Raw genomic sequence first — 21,842 nt, forward strand, 5'->3', positions numbered from 1 at the left:
AAATGAAAGAGTAAAATAAGGAAGCTCCCCAACTCTGCCTAAAAAAGGAAACACTGTTTGAGAACCCCCCAACCTCCTCCCCACATTGTATGTCCTAGAGAAATCCCCATCTTGCCTAAGAAGTCAGAGAGAACGCTGAGTCTCTTGGGCTGACAAATATTGTTGGCTTTGGTTTTGGGAGCAAAGTGTTTCACTGTGATTATACACCCGACCAACTCACTGCAGAAAAGCAATGATGAACCACCTTCTGGACAGCTCTCCTCTCGCAAAGTATTTCAGATTCAATGAGCCCCTCAGGCTCAAGTGCTGCAATATCAAACCTAATTAACACTGCACAGGCTATGCAGATTGTACAGGAGAATAAAATGAAAGCTGGCAGTCACTTTCCAATGACAAGCTTGTCATCGCACAGAGTGACTGAATGTGCTTGGTGAACTGCTTTTTTGGGGGGGGGAGGGGTAGTAGGAAGGCAAAAAGGGGAGGGGGAGAAAAGAGGTGGCACAGATTATTTGAAATAGAGGTGAGAAACAAATAAGATACATCATCATATATACAATGCTTTGCTACAAAAGGCACATGAAGTCAAAATTGTGACCATCTGTTTCCTTTCAGAATGCATGCAGATACAAATGAACTTTGGCTTCCAGCATGCAGAGCTAGATCTACAGATTGCAGGAAGCCAAAAGTAAGATGATGCTTTTAAATAGGTGAGTAGAAATAAAAAGTGCCTAGTAAAAGCTCTCGTTTAGAGTCAGAGTTTCTCAAAGGAAATTTCAGTTTGAAATCTTAAATCACTCAACCCCTCCCACCACCTATTATCCCTTATTCATTTTTATGAACAGACAATACTGAAGACTCACAAAGAGCAGAAAATGGAAAGGGGAGGCGTTGAGAAAGACGCTTATTCACTAATTATGTATGATGACGTTCTGATTATGAGAAAGCCTCAATCATTTTACAGCTAAACTGAAAATGAAAGAAAGAATAATAAGGAAGCTCCCCCAAATTGTAAAAAAAAATCATTTGGGTAACTGAAGTTTAAGATGTGTACCGTATATTCCGGCGTACAAGACGACCTCTGATGTTAAAAAACATCCCCCCAAAATCGGGGGTCGTCTTGTACGCCGGATGCCCCGCCGCCGGAGCCCCTCCGCGGCTTTGAAAGCCTCGGGGGAAGCCGGCGGGGGGGCATCCCAGGCGCGCATGGGCTGCCCCCCCGCCGGAGCCCCTCCACGGCTTTGAAAGCCTCGGGGGAAGCCGGCGGCGGGGCATCCCAGGCGCGCATGGGCTGCCCCACCGCCGGAGCCCCTCCGCGGCTTTGAAAGCCTCGGGGGAAGCCGGCGGCGGGGCATCCCAGGCGCGCATGGGCTGCCCCCCCGCCGGAGCCCCTTTCAAAGCCGTGGAGGGGCTCCGGCGGGGGGGCAGCCCATGCGCGCCTGGGATGCCCCGCCGCCGGCTTCCCCCGAGGCTTTCAAAGCCGCGGAGGGGCTCCGGCGGGGGCGCAGCCCATGCGCGCCTGGGATGCCCCCCCGCCGGCTTCCCCCGAGGCTTTCAAAGCCGCGGAGGGGCTCCGGCGGGGGGGGGGGGGGGGAAGCCCAGGCACTCCTGGCGGCTTTGCTCCCGGTGCCTCTGGTCTGCTGGGGACCATCTCCAGCAGACCAGGGACACCGGGAGCAAAGGAGGCGGAGGGGCGCTGGGGTATAAGATGAAACCCTATCTTTTAATTAAAAAGATAGGGGGTCGTCTTATACACCCAGTCGCCCTATACGCCGGAAAATACGGTATTTATAATCAGTGCCATAGTAAACTACCGAACGCATGCCTTTTTCATGCAGCTTTGCACTAACTGTTCTGGGATTGTTACCTTAAAAGGTGGTTTTTAAAATATTTGATTGCAACAATGAGGGAATTTTGTCAGTTAAGTAAAGACAAAACAGTAACTATGGTCTGGTCTAACACTAGGAGTTTAGATTGAATTTAGCCACATAAGGTTGATTTTCTAAACATTGAGTCCACACTATGAAGCCCGTTTGGTTGACTTTCAAGGGCCGCTGACAATGATTTCTGTACTCCTGCTTTTACAAGGAAAAATGCAAAAATTAGATCTTACATGGTTGAACTCCTTGTAATGTAGACCCTGTGCAGAGAAAATCGATGTTCCTGACCTCCAGGAGGCACCCCACAGTGCCCTACCGTGACCACTCACCAGAACGTGGCATTGACTGCTCTCCAGGAGAACAAGAAAAATCTGAATTTCATCTCACACATGGCTAGCGTTGTGAGCACACCTCAGAGCAAGCAGCACACCTGAACAGCACATGTGGTCGTGACTTCCAGAAGTTTAAGTTCCATGACCTCCCAAGGGCGCAAAAGAGCACCAGCATGGAATGTGAAAGATCTTGGACTTCGAGGCATGGGGAGAGGAATCCATTCTCTCGAAGCTCCAAAACAGCAAAAGAAACACCGATATCTATGAGAAGATTGCAAAGTGCATGGAGGAGAATGGATATGGCAAGGACGCCCAGCAATGCTGCGTTAAAATAAAGGAGCTGAGGCAGTCCTGCCACAAGAGAAGAGGCAAATGAATGGTCTGGTGCACTGCCACAAACATCCCATTCCATTCTCTAATCAGCTGCATTTGATCCTGGGACAGGGACCCTAACTAGCTTCCCACGCTAGACAATGGAAACCTCTCAAGACACTCAGGGCAGCAATGTGTCGGACATCATGGTGGTGAAGGGGAAAGAGGAGAAACACAAGAATGGCCAGTTGGCAAGTGGCAAGAGCCAAGAACTTTTTATAACCTTGAAGACAATCCCCTCCACCAGTTTTTTGTACAAACAGGCACTGATCCCAGGGAGGGCACTACTGGTGAGTTCACTATGTTTTTTTCTTGCGACAAGAGGGTAAAGCAATTGGCTGTGGTGTGTGGGATACTCTATGCCTACAGAGCACAGGAGGCCTAGAACAGCTTGTTAACGTGTGGAGATGGAGCAGGAATCCTCCTGCATTTCTCCATGAAGCTCTCCCATAGGATCCTTCTCAGAAAGTTTCTGGGGAAGCTGCCTTATTCCATCCTCCAAGGTAGGACACCTTCCCATGCCAAGGCACAGTAAGCAGTCTGGCATCATTGCAGCACAAAGCAGTACAGCATAAGGCTGAGGTTTCTGGTCACATACAGACAGCATCAGATCCCCATCACTCTGTGTGACTCGGAGAAGACTCATATCTTGCATGGCAACCTTAATAAAGGAGATGGAGAGCCAGCATAGCTTCAGCTTCTGGCATCTCCTCCCTCTCTCCTGCCATCCCTTCTGTAGACTCCTGTGGGATGAGAAAGTAGCACTCTCAGGAAGCAGGGTGTGAGGCACACAGGAGGGAAGCTGTGTGAGCCATCACCCTGCCCCTGCCATCTTCCCTCCCACAGGATTGTGTCCTGGCAGGCCCCTTACCACATCTGCCTCTAGACCACATGAATCCAGATATTCCCTTGAAAACTGTTGACTGCCTGCTGCACAGCAGCTGCTGTAAAGCATAGCTTTGGCCTTGCACAGAACACATCTCCGTTGTCTTGAAGAGAGACTTTCCCTGTATGTTAACAGATTAGGTGTTAGGCCCCACATTTTATCTCCCGAAAGGCAGATCCTTGTAACTTTTCATTACAGTGGGAACAGCAGGAAGCTTGCTGCATACTCCCTCAGCTCCAGCATCTGTCCTGCATACTCCTCCAGCTCCTGCACAAATCCACAGGCGAAAACAGACCAGGCAAGACATGTTTAAGGAGCAAATGGAGTGGAAGAATATGTTCCTGGAGGAGGAGAAGAGAATGTGCAGGACAACAGGAGGGGAGCGTGCAGGGAACTGCAAGCGAAACACCAGGATAATGTCTTTTTGTCCCTGATGGTTGTGATGGAGTGCATGGTGGCATGCCTGGAGAGGTTCCCCCCACCCACCCCTTCTCACCCGGTTCCATGGGCTCCATCTCCAGGAGCCCAAGACATGGTGTGTGAGGGGTGAGGTGGCAGGGAGCTCAAGGGCACAATCTCTGAACAGCCTCATTATTGCTTGTGTTGCAGGGCTGGGGTGGGGAATTGCAGGCAAACACACTGAATGCAGGGGCACCTCGTTGAGAGCAATGCGCATGACTCAAAACTGACAGTTTGTAATATTTTCTTTCAAAGCCTCTCTGATTTGCAGTGCCCCATGCTGTGCTCTCCTTAGCATCCTGGTGTCTGGCTGCTCAAAATCTCTGGCTACACGCTCTGCCCAGACCCCCACCCTGCCAGATAACTTTTCCCCTTGATCTCACAAATATTATGAAGCACACAGCAGGCTGCCACCACAAAGGGAATATTGGGTTCACTGACGTCTAACCTAGTCAGTAGATTCCTAAACCTTCCCTTTAAACACCCAAAAGCACATTCAACCACCATTCTGCACTTGCTCAGCCTGTAGTCGAACACTCCTTACTGGGGTCCAGGCTGCCCATGTACAGCTTCATGAGCCACAGGAGAGCAAGGGGGTAAGCTGGGTCACCAGAGATCACTATTGGCATTTTCACCTTTCTGATTCTAATTTTCCAATCTGGGAAAAAAGTTCCAGTGTACAGCTTTCTGAAGAGGCAGGAGTTCCTAAAGATGCTTGTATCATACACCATTCCCAATCATCCCATTTCTGTGAAATGGCCCTTGTGATTCACCAGCACCCGCAGCGCAATTGAGAATAGGTACAGATTGCTTTGGCTACTTGGATCACAACAGCTCCTACTATAGATTGCTCAACTCCTGATTCCCAACTGACTGATAGCTGTCTGGCACTGCAAGCTTCCACAGAGCAATTGCCACAAACTCCTCCACTGACGGAGCATCTCTCATTCAGGTGCTCCTGTGCTTCAGCGTGGGAAAAAGCCATTCACAAAGTTCGATGAAAGAGGCAGTGTACATTTAGAAGTTCTGCACCCATATGTGGTCCCACCAATCTGTGGGCACCAGAACCAACATTCTGGAGGATGGAATGCCAGTTGTTTCTCCAAGTCACTCAACTCAAGAACTTGCCTGTATGCCACGCCCACGGCACCCCAAGATTTCTCCTCATCCTCTTCCCCGAGTGAGGTGCATACACTCAGCACATCATGGCAGACATCAACATTACAAAGCTTTAATGCACAATAGGACTCACAAGGGGGCTCACACTGCTATGGTAACCGGGATAAAAAAAAAAGTGGTACAAAAAAAATTGTTTCCCATTAATCTCAAGCAAGGGGAGAGGGAGCAGACAAGCGTATTTTGGGACATTGATGACATGAACCCAGAATCACCTGCTACAGAGTTTTGGTCCCAGCATGCGCTGGGAGCATAACTCAGAATGTAGAGTGACACAGTCACTGTGGGATAGCTACCCACAGTGCACTGCTCTCCAGCAGGGAGACTGCTGTTGACCTGCTACTTTGAACTATGTTAAATTCTTGCAAACAATGGGGATGTGGACGTTCAACTTTACAAAATCGTGTGGCAAGAAATCAACCTTAATAAAATTCAACCTCATCTGGTAGTGCAGACATGGCCTATGTGAATAGAATTTGCAAGAACTAGTATACTCTCAGATTTCACCCTTTATACAAAACTGAGTTAAGCAGTGACAGTGTTTTGTCTTCCTCAGCCTCAGTTAGCGGGTTTGTTAAACATAACCTATAAATGCCTCTTTTCAATCTCAGTTTAAAAATATTTAATACAAAATCAAAACACTGTTGAGATATTTTCCAATGTTAACACTAAGGTATGCCACAACCTTTGATAGTTCAGAGTCTCATCTTTACTCTCTACACTCTGCTTTGTTACTACTGCCCTTTCTCCCTCTTCCTGAGTCCCAAAGCTAGCAACAGTAGTCTGAGCTATATCTCTGGAACATTTATTTTGAAAAACTCCACAAAGAATCCCACAGACTTTGCAATGCAACACACGTCAAATTTAAGGACAACTGATAAACCTATTCCTTTTTAATAGAGTTTCCCTGTATCATACATAATTTCTTATTTTTAAAGTTTGGATTGGGGAACTGTCAGGTGCAAAGAATCACATTTACTTCACTGGATAGGTGTGTGGGTGGTGGGATTGGCACACATGGATACAATGACAATCACCAAAGGTCCCGTGCAGCTAGAGTGAGCTCTGCTGTATACTGCAGAGACTCCTTTTGGGCCAGTACAGACTGAAGTACCTCACAGTCCTTACAAGCTATTTCTGAAGCTAAAACAGGCTGACTACCTACTGCCAAGAGCAGTCAGTGTAGTTCTACTGACTTCAGTAGACTTAATCCATTGGTGCGTCAGGCCTCCAGCACCTAATTACACAAAGCCCGTATACCACGGGAAGTGTGGAATTAACCTTTATAGTCAAGTGTCCATTTTTCTGTTCACACCCAGCCCTGTTCCTATGGAAGTCAGTGGGAATGTTGTCATTTGATCATGCTCAAGAGCAGGCCCCTTCTGGATGGATAGGCTAGACAGAGAATAGCTGCAAGGACTTAGAGCTTAGTTTATCTTCAGCCTTGACTATAAGTTTATTTTTCTATTGGAGGATGGGGGAAAGAAAAGTCTTATTTGGTCGTTTAATTTCCCTAACACTTATTTTAACAAAATGAGTAACACAGAAGGTGTGTGTGGGGGAGGGTGGGGGATGACCACCCACAATCACATATAAGCTTTCTCCTTTGGTGTTAGCCGGAAATTCTGACCCAGCTGAAGTTACTCAAATTCTTGCCATTCACTTCAAACGGATCAAGATTTTAAATACTAGATACTCTGATCAGATCATGAGTCACTATTATTCCTGTGTTGAACAGCAACTATGCAAAAGCTTCAGGGGACTGTCAGATCCTCCATGGCACCATCAGTGCTAGAACTAAGGGTGCTGCAGGATGCCCTGCCTTGAAGTGGTTTCCATTATATACAAGGCTTACAATTTGGGTCAATGATTGTTAGCACCTCCACTATACAAACTGTCCCAGTGTCCTCTGCATGGCACTAAAGAATAGTTCACAGTGATGGGTAAATATTGTCATTAGCCTTCAGTAGAGTATTAATGGGGGGAGGGAGGGAATCTACCTCTTTTTTGCTCTCCTTGTTCTGTTCAACTTCAATATCAACAGGGTTACTTCCATTTGTTTCCTCCATTTCATCCTCACTAAAAGACAAAAACATGGCATGACCATATTACTATGAGAATTTCTATTTCTTTACAAGAACGTGCTGGAAGGCAGGCATGGACAGAACATAAAGAAAAGCTGATAATAAATTTTCAAGTCAATTACATGTTAAAAATAACCACATTAGGGATCATTCATTTAAAAACTTTTACATAAATTCACCAATGGTATATATGGGCAAAATGAAATCTGTTTGCACCCAAAGGTAAAAATATATTTTTTTAAAGTCAGAACATCTCTGGCTGTTAGAATCAAAGAGAACTAGTTGGAGAATATTTCTAACTTCAAGCAAACGCAAACAAACAAGGATATAGCATTAGAGAAAACAGCTTTAATGTGCATTTCACGCAATTAATTAAAAATCTTAAATGTAACAAAAAGCCACATGCACAATTAGTTCTTCCAGGGATTTAAAAAAAATAAATAAATCACATTTAGTTCTTCCATAATCTCATTTTTAATTCCGCTCTGAGTGGGGAAAAATAAATTCTATCCATTACTAAAAAAGAATAAGCAGCATCAAATTGGGCCATACTGATGGTGGCCTTGGAACACCTAGCTCGTTTAATTTTACTGGAATTCTAATTTAGTGTTAGACTACCAGTCACATTAAGGTATACTTCCATGTATGGTTTAGAATTTGCGTAATGCATATTGCTGGCATTAATTGCCCTGTTACGATGTTCTCAGAATGCAAGGATAATCTTATTTGGGCTTTATTTTAAGAAGGACACATGCAGGTTTCACTAGTACTCTGAAATCCAATAACCTATTAAGATATTCAAGTTGTAGAAGTCAGTATTAAGTCAGCATTATATTCTTCATGGCCTGTTAAAATTCCACTCACAGTCACACACTCACCTTTTAGGATTTGGTTTTTATTTGTTTCATTATTTTAAAAATATAGACCAAGATGAAGAGTATGAACAAAATACAGGCACCTGCTCATTATTGCTGATCGACACATTTTAGCAGTCTTCCATTTATAATCGTGTGTGGAAACCTTCCTTTTCCTCTAAGCTGCGTACTTTCCTGTACAAAACGGATTCTCAAGCTAGTTTGTACCAGCAAATTCGGTCACTTCTGCATGCAGAAGACAGCATTTATAGAGTCCCATGCATGCAAATAAAAGAACAGCACAGTAGAGATAAGAGGCGGCGGGAGAGAATGCAAATAGTCGACTACAACCCTACTTCAGAATTCACACGCTCTAACCTCAGACTCAAATAGCAGCACAACTCTTTTTCCTCCCCCACAAAGCTCAGAGATAAATCCCATAATTTTTCCTACAAATTACTCAAGTTGAGTTGAAAATCAAGCGGCCATGTTAAACCAGTCGTGTTCTTTAGCTTGCTGACTCTGGAAAGCAAACACCGTGGCTTGGTCTCCACCTGAAATTTGAGTCAATGTAGCTATGTTGGTCATGGGAGTAAGTCACATTCCTGACTGATCCTATCTTTGCCAAGTTATTCCCAGGTGTAGATACATTTAAATCAATGGAGAATACTTCCATCAATGCAGCTATTCAGGCTGCATCTACACTATCAGGTTACACCAGCATAGTAATGCTGACCTAGCAAATCTGGTTTAATTTCCATAGGGCAGACATATTCTAAGTATCTCTGATCCTGTCCAAGGCTGCGGAATTCAGAAGACACCGTCCATAGAGTTTATAGCACCTAGAAACAAGTGCCCTTCCCCCAGTAGTCTGGAACTCCAGCTGGCAGCTGGTGAAGACTGGTTGCCCAACCTAGGCTAACTAAGAGGCATCTGCCCCACACCCTTTTAAGCAGAACTGAAGCCCAACCCTGGTAAGGGCAGGTGGGGACTGGTCCACAGGACCTAAACTGTAGGATAGTGGACTGACCAGGAATCTGGGACTCGGGAGTGGGACTGATCCTGTCACAGCAAGGTGGAAAAAGCACTGTTCACAAGGACAAGAAACAGTGTAAGCATTGCCGAGCACCACTGCTATGGAGAGAGTAAAGATGAGGATGCAGAGAAGCTTTGCAGACAGACTGTCACACCTCTCCGTGTGTGAGGAGCCATGGTCCACCAAGGCCCCAACTGCCCTAGGTTCGAATGGAGTTAGCCAGGAAAAGTGAACCTCTATCTGCAGGAAGCGTCTGTGTAGCTAAATACATGAATCAGCCATATCTTCCCAAGGGGTGCATGTGTGGTGTGCATGGCAGCCATGCTGCAGACCGGAGGCTGAAGTACCGGGAACAGAGACTCTGTTAAAGCTCAGTGACTTTGGCACTCTATAGGTCCCCAGCTCACTTATACAGTACAGCACATGCACATTGAATAGAGAGGTGGGTATAGAATTCCATCAACCACAGGTGCTGTGAGCTCTCCCCTTTCTTTCCCATCACAAAACCAGTCTACTTGACCATTGCACTGGGTAGCGAGTTTGATCCTAGCGGTATTTTGATGGTGGCATCATTCTGCCTGGACAAACGTCTAGCTAAAATGAAGAGTGGGGCCTGTCAGACATTGCCATCCTTCCACTTAGTGCATGCTCCCATTCTACAGAAAGGGACATTTAGGGCTAAAATCTGCCTTCGAGTTACCACTGCAACCTCCTGTTAGAGGGAAGCTGGAGTTGCAGGTGAATCAGATGGTGGAATTTGGTCATGAACGTTTACATGGACACAGACTCCTGTTACAAAAAGAGACACCTGGAAGCGTCTGGGAAAATCCTAATTCAAGTTCTTTACAGGCTACCAGAAATTCCAGGAACTTCATAAAAAGATCTGGGTAGCAAGACAGTCTCTCTCACTGCAAATATACCTTTCTTCCCGTTCCCTTTTTTGTTTACGAGCATGGCGGTCCATCACGCTGGTTTTAGTCCTTGTCTTTTTCCATGAGTAGTAGAATTTCACCAGACTGGCTATCGATTTGTCAGGAAGCTGAAAATAAAAAAGTTAGTCCTTTTAGAAGTCTTCACAGGCTTACATGAACAGCAGTACCTGGATTTCATATTGTATGGGCCAGTTTTTGGTACACCACTACAAACAGCCAGCAGGAAAGTCATAGCCAGCAACACAGGGTAGCAATTGGCCACCTTTACTTTGGTTTCCGTCATAAGCTTCCAGAGAGGCCATTCTGCAAGCTCTTCAGAATGAAGCTGCAGAATAGATCCTAGAAGTCAGCACAAAGTCTGTGTATTTTCCTATGTGCCTGAGCCAGCAATGGGACAAAAACCCAGCACAGGACTTTATCATCTAACAGGGATCCCTTCCAATACAAGAGCACTCAAGATGCAGGCCAGAAAAGGGCTCCTGAAACACAGGTAGACAAAGTCTTAAAACTGCAAACCCAGACCCACAGTAAATGTAGCATTTCTGAATTGCAGACTACTTTTAAAACATGCCTTTGATACGTGGTTAAACAGAATCTATGTGCTAAAAATCTATTCAGTTAACAATAGAGGGTTTAAAAAGGATGCAATGTTGCTTCTTTTCTTCAACTTTCGATAAGTGTGTAGCAAGCTGTAATATTTTCATTTCATTGTCCTGTATGTCTACACAACAAATCTGCCTTCTAGTAGTCAGGTAAATAAAACTCTATTAAGGCAGCTGACCCATTTGAGTTCTACAGGCTGTCCTAGAAGAGACTTGCATAACTCTCGCCTCTCATGTCACCCCTAGAGTTATTGTTGCACTCCACCAACATCACTTTAGATAAAGGCCTGATCCAAGTTCCATTAAAAATCGGGGAGCTGAAGGTGGTTTTAAGAACCAAGATTTTAAAGTTTTGGCCTTAGATACTTGTGCTTATCCGTGGCATTGAGGACAATAAATAGTTCCAAAACTGTAGATTGGGCCTACATATTGTAACTAATTTGTCTCTCCTGCCTGGAATGAGTTTCGCACCTCTGCTTTAAAGCGTGTAATTTTAATACCCGTCAGCACTCATGTACTATGCAGTTTATTTCCAGCACAAGCTTCCTCAGTACAAATTCAAGGACGAGGGTATTAGCAATGCAGTTAATTTGGCATAGGTAGGTCAGCATACTTGCACTTATTCTGTTCTACAGCCAATATTTAGAACAGGGATGGGGAACCCAAGGCCCAGAGGCCAGATACGGCCCCCAACTTGCCTGGATCCAGCTCCCCCCCCCCAGGCTCAGGGCTCCCCCAGCATTGGGGAGCCCATGCTTGCACTCCAGTCCCCCCCTCCATTGCACACAAAATCTACTAGCCTGGACTCCCCTAGGCTCTGGTATGCGAGTGGAACATGGGGAGTGTCTCTCTCCTTTCTCAGTCAGGGGCCACGACAGTGATGGTTTTTTGTTTCTCACTTGTGTGTCCCCTGACTGATTTTTCTGTGGGTCAGAAGCCCTTGACCCAAAAAAGGTTCCACGACCCAGATTCAGAATGATGTGTCCTTTTCATGCAAATGACTGTCCGTGTGTTTGCCCAGCACACACTCAGTACCACAGTGTGCCACATGCATAGCAAAACAAAAGAACAGCCACACTGGGTCACACCAAAGGTCCATCTAGCACACCAAAGGTCCTGTCTTCCAATAGTGGCCCAAACCAGATGTCTCAGAGGGAATGAAAAGATCAAGTGATCCATCCCTGTCAACCAGTGCCAGCTTCCAACAGAGGGGTGGGCAAGAAAGGGTCTGTGGGCTGGATTCAGCCCACCAAGCCTTTTGATCCAGACTGCAGCCGCCCTGCCACTCCACCGTCCCCAGGCCAATCAAGACCTAGAGATGGGGGATCACTGAAAGTTTCCTCACATCGCCAGGGGCGTACAGAGCCTAGAAAGAACCACCAGCTATTCAAAACGGCCAGCGGTTCCTTCTAGGCACTGTGCGCCCCTGGCAGGGTGGGGATGAGAGGTAAAGACTTGACACGCTGTCCCATCCCCAACCCAATCAGGGTCTGAAGGAGGAGGAGGAGGAGGAGGAGGAGGAGGAGAAGAATGATCCTCCTTCAGGTTCTGAAGGAGGGTGGGCCATACCTAGAGGGAACAGCCTCATTCCACCTGAGTCCCTGCCCCTTCTGCCTGAGGCCCCACCCCTTTGGGACAGCCTGGTTCCACTTGCAAAATTCATCAAGTGGGCCCCCCCCTTCAAAAATTATTGCCCACCCCTGGACTACAAACACCATTCCTGTACATTCTGGCTAACAGCTACTGATGGACCTATCCTCCATGCATTTATTTAGCTCTTTTTTTTAAACCCTATTACAGTTCGGGACTTTACAACATCCTCTGACAAGGAGTTCCACAGGTTGACTGAACTGTGGGAAGAAGTACTTCCTTTTGTTTGTTTTAAACCTGATACTTATTGCATTTAATTTGGCGAGCCCTAGTTCTTGTGTTATGGGATAGAGTAAATAACTCTTCTTTATTTACTTTTTTCACGTCAGTCATGATTTTATAGACCTTTACTTGCTCAAAAAGTGCCCTGTAATTCATTATTGGAGAAACAGTATGCAAGTCTGGCATTAATGCTCGGTCATGCACGTTCACAAGAGTTACCGCCATCCACTTGAACTGTGAATTTCCTAATTTAATGCTTAACTGTGGACTCCTTTAATGTTCTACAATCGGTTTATGTAGGATATTTCCGAGGGACATTTAAAAGTAAAAAAGGGAAAACAGATGGGGAAAAAACCCAAAAGGCTTCAGAACATGGCTAGTTTTGCATAAAAATTGGCAAGAGGCATTTATCTAGAGCCTATAATCTGGAACTATTTGGCTGGACACTACAGGGATTCTGTTCATGCACCTTAGATAGTATGCACAAGGACCTGGGGGTGGGGAACAAGGCTTATAAAGACCTCCCTACCCTCTGGAGCAGTCAGATAATTTTTTACTATTCAGCAAAGTTACCACCACATAGCCCTGCTAGGGTGACCCAATAAGCCAACCTGGGAGAAGGGAGTTGTTTTTCTGGGTGGGGGAGGAAAGAAGTTTATAATTATGTATATAAAACAAAGCCATTAATAAGAATGGACCAAAAGCCCTGTGCAAAGTATACTGCCTACACTAGTTTCCAAAAGGATCTCAATTGTTCCATCAAAAATTCACTGGAACAGCCAAAGAGATTTTCAAATGAGGGATAGTTTTCAAATTCCCATTCCAGCAGAAAAAGCTGTTTTGATCCCTTCCAAAATGGCTGATGTTGGTGTGGAGTTTTTTTGTTCTTACTGAAAACTTCCAAAACAAACTTCACTTTTAGGTAGATACCAAGCCTAGAAAATGTTAGCTCCAAAGGGTAAAGTTTCAGAAAGACGGAGTAATTAAAAATGGTATTAAATATAAATTCCTCACCTACAGCAGCACGGATGCTCCATATTATGCTGAATGTATACATAAATACCAATGCCAATGTAAAATGCATAAAACTCCTAAAAAAACAATGCTTAAAAAAATTAAAGCTAGGGTTGCCAGATGGTTTCAACAAAAATACCGGACACACTTGACATTACATCACAATCTACATTAAATCTTATTTAGAAAATACCGAACGTTTATATTTTCTCATTTATACTTTCTCAATTTGTTTCCCGAACAGAAAGCTCAAATACTGGACTGTCCGGTTCAAAACCAGACGCCTGGCAACCGTAAGTAAAGCACTTTGGGACAAGGATTTTTTTCATGAGGTGTGCGTATCATTCATTGCACAATGGGGTCCTAAACTCTGATTGAGACCTTTAAATAGGATTGCAACACAATAAAATGAAGAGGGGGCTCCATTAGCAACAAATCAAAAGCAATATGTCAATTCCACAGCTAGAACTTCCTCAAGATGGTAACAGAGTCAGATTCTATTTCTAGAAGATTTCCTTAGAATCCACGTCATGCAGTGTCTGTTGCTAGAGGAATGCACGGAAATAAAATAGTCCCTCCCCTACAACCAAATCGGTATCGTTTTCCTCTGTTTGACAAGGTAAGAGCCAAATTATTCCCCAACACCTAAACCTCTTCAAAACAGAAAGTTACATGATTGCCAACACTCTTGTACTGGATGAAGTCACCCAACAGTCTTTTCCAAGTCTAATTATTATGGTCCTACTTACCATCTGCTGAATTCTATGAAATGTTTTCCCATGAAAACTAAAGGCCTGTTCGAACAGCACCTTATCTTCCACTGTCCACTCATCTGGGAATGGAGTAAAGTTGGGCAGATCGGCCAAGGATTTTTCAATATTGTGTTTGTGCCAAAAGAGCATTCCAAGGGCCTGAAAGAAATATGGACATGAGAAATCTAGTTATAATGTGGGGCGGTCGCATACAGATACAGCATGCACAGGTGATAGAGCAGCACAAAAGTTACAAAGGGGCCATGACTCGGACACCAGATACATGTGTTTGAGGCTACAAAAGCTCAACCGATAACAAGAACTGGGAATCTAACCATCAACACTCTGGGCTGTGGCTCATGAGAATCCGGTCCATGTCGTGTAAGCAACAAAAAGGGAAAGCAAGTTATATTGCTGAAAGGCTGCTAGAGATTGCTGCAGGAGTAGGCCTTTGGGAGTGGAAATTGTCAAAAATCTAAAAACAGTCTTGCGGGCCAAAAGGCACTTCATCTCCTTCATTGGAACCCCCAGCCCCCAGTTTAAAAGGCCAGTTAAGTTAAACAAACTTCTCACTAACATCCTTCGTTAAACACCCTTCGCACTAATGAATGTTGCCTCTACAAGGCATTCACTCAAGTCTACCTCTGCCAGGAAGTGGATGGCTAAAGGGCATTATGACCTTCCACTCTAATCAGAGTATTACTTTTGGTACAATTAACCTCCCCAGAGTCATTTCAAAAGGGCCTGACCCTACGGTGCCAGAAATATTTAAAATAAAAATTTGCAAATTGTTTCATAACCACTGTTAAGTGAAAACGATCCCAGATCTGCTGACTAAAATATTACCTGCTTGACACATGCAAAGTTGACTCTGGTTCTGCTGCCATAATTCCCCCATCTAGTAGTTTCGCTCAGTCCATTCAGATTGACAGTGCTACCTTTGAAACTGGGGTTTCCCCATCCCACTTTGCTATGCAAAAACCAGTTCCTTTCTGGGCATAAAGTTCTCGCTCCAGTAGATTCTGCAACTATCTGACTAAATGCTTGCCTCACCCCAGAGTTCTTCCTCATGAAACTAGACTCTCCATGTTAAATATCTAGGTTTCTCCCCCTTCATTGTGATACAGAACCAGAAGAGTCTTAACATGTAATCGTTTTGAAGATGTCACGTGAATTAAAAAAATACGACTAGACAGTTGGGAGAGGAGTGCTTTGACAAGCATTATCATTTTTTTAAATATCAGACGCAGTTTCACTTCCGTTACCTCCCCAATATGGGAAGTTATATGAGCTGTACGTTGGTACAGAGAGATCGGGACTCCTCCTCTTACTCAAATGAAATACATTGCACAGAAGAGATAAATATTATTATAAGATGAGAAGAGCCCAAACACCAACCTCAGACAAAGGGCTTGGAACACAAATGTGAATTTTAAAATAAGTTTTATTTAATAGAAAATTTAGGGTTTTTTAACAAACAAAAATGTCTAGAACCAAGACATTTTAAAAATAAGCTGGTTTTATATAGCTAGCAATAGCACCCATAGAAATTTACCTATTCAAAGTTCCACCCATCTATCCTTCCTACAAAAGAGCTGTACTTGTGCGTACACAACTCTCCCACAACGAATCTGTTTAGCTGTTGATACACAATCCAGCCACAAGCAAGGGAGAGAAGGAGAGCGCTAGACCAGACAAGTTGCATACAGAACAAAGAGCCAGCTGGACATGTAGCCCAGCAGACAACTGAGCTCAATGCAACAGTCCCATTCACCATTCCAGAGAAACCTCCACTTGCTTGCTACTGCTACATCAACAAGCTGGCTCCAGAGTCTCTGTGTGCAACGGAAGGCAGGATCCCCAAGGCAATTGCTACATCTGTCTCTGCTGCCCTGTGCATGGGAAGGAGCAAGCTTTGCAAGGTTATTGCCTCCTTTGATGATCCCACACTTGGGATCTTCTAGGCTGTCATCTGCTAGAGTGTCCTGAGGTGTTCCCTGTAAGCTGAGTGCTTGAGTGGCCACCCAGGAGAGATTCAGGTGCTGCCCACCTGATTAGCATAGGTTTCTACTGGTGGTGCACACCCACACATCCCTTGGTGCACACAACAAAATTTACTCTATCTGTGGATGGAAAAAGAAATTAGAAGGAAGATTGGTGTCCTGAGGACTAGAGGACTGATTCCCTGGAACGTGTGTGTACACAGTCAAATGCTTGCCACCACCACTGGCTAATAAGCTCAGAGCCAGAGGCAAAATGTATAAAGTTGGTTGTCTAGATTTGAATGGTTCCTTCCAATCTCACTTCCCCCCTCTACTCCACTCCCAAAGGATCTCATGTGCAATCACCATCTGAAAGGGGAAGATCCATGTTTATGCAACTTTTTCTAAGTCTCATTTCAAAAGGTTATTTCTAAAGCATTGGGCTAGCATCTCTATTTCCACAGAAATACACACTGTCCTTCCTGGATGGTTATTTCTAACAGTGCTTAGTTTACAAATTCTAGGACCACCAATGTCTTCGGGGTTTATGCAGTCCCACAGTGAGCTATGCAAAGGAAGAACAGTGGTAGGTTTTCTCCCTCTATTGCCTCCTCATTATGAGGAAGTAGGAATTTCCCTACTGGATCAGTCTCCCTCATCTAGTATTCGGTTTCTGATCACGGTCATTGCCAAATGCTTGAGAACCCCATTGTAGGCAGATATGGGATAATTTGCCCCTAACGGCCAAAGATCAGACATTGGCTTAAATCCTGAAGCATTAAGCTTAATATACTTTCCAAAGCTTTTGTTGATATTTGTCATCATTGTCTAGACCAGAGGTCTAGATCAGGATCTACTGGTAGATCCTGGAGCCTCTGACAGGTGACCCTGACTGGTCTGGCTACGAGGCTATCAAGTGCCAGCACTTCAGCTGCCCCTCCTTCCACTTTTTTCTGCCCTCTGCTTTGGGGTTGCTCCCTGAGAGACTCCTGGCTTGCTGTGAAGGGCAAGGGAGGGAGAAGGGGACACTGATGTCAGGATGTCCCCCCTTCCATACCCCATCTCCACAGAGGTGGGGACACAATACTACAGGGAATCTCAATCTCTGTCCGAGTCCCTCCGGCACTCAAACTCTCTCCCAGAACCTGCACTCCAACACCCTGTTCCAGCCTAGGGGATGGGGGGGACGGGGGGGAGGGGGGAGGAAGGAATGACGTGAGCAGGACTGGGCCTTGGAGAAGAGGCAGGGCAGGAGGTAGGACAAGGGCATTTGGGTTTGAGATAGACCATGATTGCACTTAAATTCAAGAAGTGGATCTTGTACTTAAAAAGGCTGGAGATCACTGGCCTAAGATGCCTGAGCAGGGCTTTGTTCACACCAACGTAACCCCCCCGCCCCCGAAAGAATCCTTCCCAGGTCTATCCTGAACCCAATATATATACCTGAGGAAGCCAGGAAGAGGAATAAATGGCTGGGGATAGGACAATTTCATTTAGCAAGATAATGGGAGGCAACTGGACAGAGACCATCCGTTCATTTCACAGATCACTGTAAACCTGACAGCAAATGCTCAATTGCCACCAGCCTGGCTGATCATAGGATCAAATGACGACAAGTGAACAGTGGGACGGAACACTGAGCTTAGCAAGTGCCAGGTGGTACTGATCATTCAAGCTCATAGTTACACAGCTTAGTGAGTTACCATGCCTCAGTTCAGAGAGCCCAGGAACATACCACACACTTTGCTCCTTCCTCCTCCTCCCTCCCAGTAACCAGATGTTCCATCCCATCCCACGCACCCTTCCTGTCACAGCATTGCAGTCACACACACAAAAAAGAGCCTTCCTATTCAAGGCAAATACACGTTTTCAAACTTTAGACAACTCCTGCGACATTTAAAAACTAAACACACACTTTTGTTTAGAGCTTCGGACCTGGCACCAGTTTGTAAGTTGGTTTTTTTAAAACTTTAAATGAAGTCTGATCAGTTTTCACTTTACAGCAACATTTACCTCTCAATCAAAAATCAAACAGAAGTTTGCAAACATGTGGGGGTTAGCTTTTTGAGAAAGTTATTCATGACTTCATATTGGAACCATACACTTCTCAACATTAAAGGTATTCCATGTAGTTAAAAAAAGGGGGCAGGGAGAATTACGTTTGTGGCTATCCACTACTTTAGGGGGGTTATTTTTGCTCCTAGAAATATCATGAATGCCAGTTCTGATCTTTAGCAGATGCTCCAGTAAAACCAGGGCACAGCTCAGAGCACTTGTATCATATGGTCTCTCACACCTTACCTAAGACGACAGCAGGAAGCTGAAACTAAGAGGTTTCTTCTCAAGAATGTTTAACACCTACACTTTCAATAGCCAACACAAAAATGAGGTTTTGGTCATCTGACTACCATTTCATTCACCTTTAACTCATTGCTTTCGGGAGAACAGTTTCTTTAATTCTGACATAAAAGTCCACCATTAGAGACAATACCTTAATTCTCTACACCCATGGTCACCAACCTGTCGATCACAATCGACTGGTCGATCGCGAGGCGTTCGGGCACCCCCCACCCTCCATTTTCCCTCCACCCCTGAGAAGCCCCACTATCTACCTCTAGTGTAGTGCTGGTTTCCCGCGCGGCGGGCGGACGTCCTGTCTGAAGCCCGCATCACTTCCGGGGGATCCAGAAGTGCGCGGGCTGCTCACTTCCTACAGTTCTGTTGCGTGCTGGGGGAGGAGGCATCAGCCCTGGAGGAGAAGCGTGGCAGCTTCCCTGCGCTGCCGGTGCCTTCCCTGTGCCACTGGTGCCAGAGGGGTGAGTCGAGCGCAGGGGTTTCCCTCTGCTGCGAGAGCGGGGATCGGCCCCGGGGTTTGGCCGCACTGCGGGATGGGAGGGGGTTGGCCAGGCCGGGCTGCGGGAGGGGGGGCTGGCCCCGGGGCAGGCACCCGCGGGGGGTGGCCGCGCTGTGGGAGGGGAGGGGAAGGGAAGGGAGGGGAAGGGAAGGGAGGAGAGGGTTGGCCGGGCCGGGCGAGGGGGGTTGGCTATGCTGTGGGGGGAGGGGAAGAGGGTTGACCCTGGGGCTTGGCCACGCTGCAGGAGGGGAGGAGGTTGGCCGGGCTGTGCCACGCTGCAGGAGGGGGGTTTGGCCCTGGGGCAGGTACCCACAGAGGTTGGCTGTGCTGTGGGAGGAGGTTGGCCACACCGCAGAAGAGGGTGTTCGGCCCCAGGGGCAGGTGCCCACGGGGTTTCCCTGCGCCGTGCGGGGGGGGGGGGAAATCGGGCCCTGAGGAGGCATGTGCTGGCTTCCCTCTGGGGAGGGAGAATCCTGGGAGGAGGCAGATGCAGGGGACTCTCTGTTGCCACTGGCACCCTGCCCCCTGTCCGCACTCCTCGCTCCCCAGACCCCACTCCCCTGTCTCCAGCTACAGAACTCTGTCCCCTGTCCCCACTGGCACCCTGTCCCCTGCTGCAGAACCCTGTCCTCTGCCCTCCCAGCACCCTGTTCCCTTTCCCCTGGCCCCCAGCCGCAGAACTCTGTCCCCACAAAACGAATAATTATAAATGCTTCATTTTAGATTTAAATAGCATAAATAAAAAACAGACCATTTATTTCATAACTATAAACACATTTTAATTTTATATATCGCATAATTTAAAAATAAACTGTTTATCAGAGTGTGTAAGTAAGGGATAGGGATAGCAAGTGATGGACAGGAGGAGAATAGAGAGGGCAGGGCTTCAAAGAAGGGGCAGGGTGGTAGATCTCCTCCTGTTCTGAGATTTAAAAAGTGATCTTGGGTGTAAAAAGGTTGGAGTACAGTAAACCAAGAGAACCCTTCTCATCTCCCTGCCACAGAATGCAATGCACATAAGACATCCCATTTAATTCAAAAGGGCTTCTCAGTGCATGAAGTTACGCCACTGTCAAAGTATTTGATGAGATGAGTCTTAAGCAGGAGACAGAAAAAGACAGAATGAAATCTGGGCCTCATTCAAGTAAAGGACAGCTTTGTTAAGGACTGCAACGAGACCAGAATCTTACCAATGTACACAAATCAGACTGCAACACAAGGCCATGTAACAATGGGAGAGGGGGAGGGGAAATCAATGGGAGTTCTGCATCAACACTGAACACAGTATTTGGGCATTTTAGTGACGGTCAAAAAATGAATTGTGTGCCCTCAGAAAAGAAATGTATTATGTTGCATGAGTGGAGGGAAAGTGTGGCAGTTTGATTTAAACCGTGTTCTAGTACCTCCTGAAAAAAAAAGGATCAACTTAAATACAGAAATACAAATAATCAATTTGTTACCTGTTCCATGTTGTATCCATGTTTCTCTTTAGCAATGGCAATGTATTCATCCACTGAAAAATAAAAATAGGTCCTGAAGACATTTCACACATGGGCCTTGTCTCTTTCCAGTCTACAAAAGGATATAAAATCCAGTTGCTCTGAGTCTAAACAGTGAGGTGGTTAATGATTAATTATCCATATTATTCTCCAATTGCTCAGTAACAGACATCACACCCCCTATAAAGAACTCAGGTCGAAGAATTAGTTATGAAACCCCTAAAAAGAACCACAAGGTATCCTCTTCCAATAGTTTCCCAATAGGCTAAGTTGCAAGAATCAGTTCATAAGCCTGCATTCTTCAGTTGTGGGTTTCAACCAGGCAAAAAGATATTTAATTTAGTCTTGGGTGTAAAATATCTGTATTTTTGGAACAGAACAGTACCATTACAGAGTTGCAAATACATCAGTCTTTTTTTTTTTAAAGTAGAATTCATGCACCTAAATATCTTGTTGCATGTAGTCTTACAAAGCTCATACCAATCTAGTTCATATGAATTTGTGATTCTTCCTAATACCGTGGATCTCGTATTATATAGCACAATTCATAGAATCTTTTGAACTTTCCTATAAAGAGCTGTTGTGTACCTTTTAATACTAACATCTTACAATAAGTAATCCACTGCAATCACCTTTGCAATTTTTCCAATTTCTTACATCTCAGTAATTTTCATCTTGGACCAAAACATCTTCTGCTAGGTGTTCTACATGTCATATAACCTGGGACAAAACCTAGACTTCTTTTTAAAACATGGTGACAACTGCTTACTTTACATCAAATTGGGCCAAATTCACTGCTGATATTACTCATGCATCCTAATTCTGCCCTTTTGTGTTCATGCACCACAATACACTGTCTTTAGGGACAATCACCATTTGTTCATTGTAATAACCATAGAGGATTCTTGCTTCACTTCATGAATAGAACAGATGGCAAAGCAGGTAGTTTATACTATTGTGATTTGCAGCTGAAGTTGATAGGTGGTTAGTAAAAGTGGCAAGGGGACTGCTAAAAGAAAGGATAGGCACTGCCTTGCCTGAATTCTTTTCTTCGGCTGCATCACAGGCTTTTTATATTCTGGACAAGTTACTTAACTCAAAAAAACTTCACAATTATCAATTATTTGTTGGTTCATTGTAGGGATGTGAAGGACTAGTCCCAACCCCTGTCCCCTTCCCGCTGCCTCTATCAGATAGAGGAAGTGGGGGGATGGGCCCGCAGAGAAGAGGGTGCACTTCAAAGTGGCAGTGTCATGTGA

At 45.3% G+C, this 21,842-nt stretch overlaps 1 protein-coding gene across 4 annotated transcripts in view; it reads right to left on the minus strand.

Moving 5' to 3' along the window:
* The window catches only part of RCOR1 (REST corepressor 1), a 141,922-nt gene that overhangs the window by 17,114 nt on the left and 102,966 nt on the right, over positions 1–21,842 (minus strand). For all 4 annotated transcript variants that reach the window (XR_012903289.1, XM_075926531.1, XM_075926533.1 and 1 more), the window contains 4 exons: positions 20,545–20,597; positions 14,246–14,407; positions 9,997–10,115; positions 7,103–7,181 (listed from right to left, as the gene is read on the minus strand). Coding sequence is in view for 3 of the 4 variants with exons in the window: in XM_075926531.1 (XP_075782646.1) it covers positions 7,103–7,181; positions 9,997–10,115; positions 14,246–14,407; positions 20,545–20,597 (413 nt within the window). In the remaining variant the exon portion in view is untranslated. The remainder of the gene's footprint in view (positions 1–7,102; positions 7,182–9,996; positions 10,116–14,245; positions 14,408–20,544; positions 20,598–21,842) is intronic.

Source organism: Pelodiscus sinensis, chromosome 4 (genome assembly GCF_049634645.1).
Source record: "Pelodiscus sinensis isolate JC-2024 chromosome 4, ASM4963464v1, whole genome shotgun sequence".
Classification (NCBI taxonomy): domain Eukaryota; kingdom Metazoa; phylum Chordata; order Testudines; family Trionychidae; genus Pelodiscus; species Pelodiscus sinensis.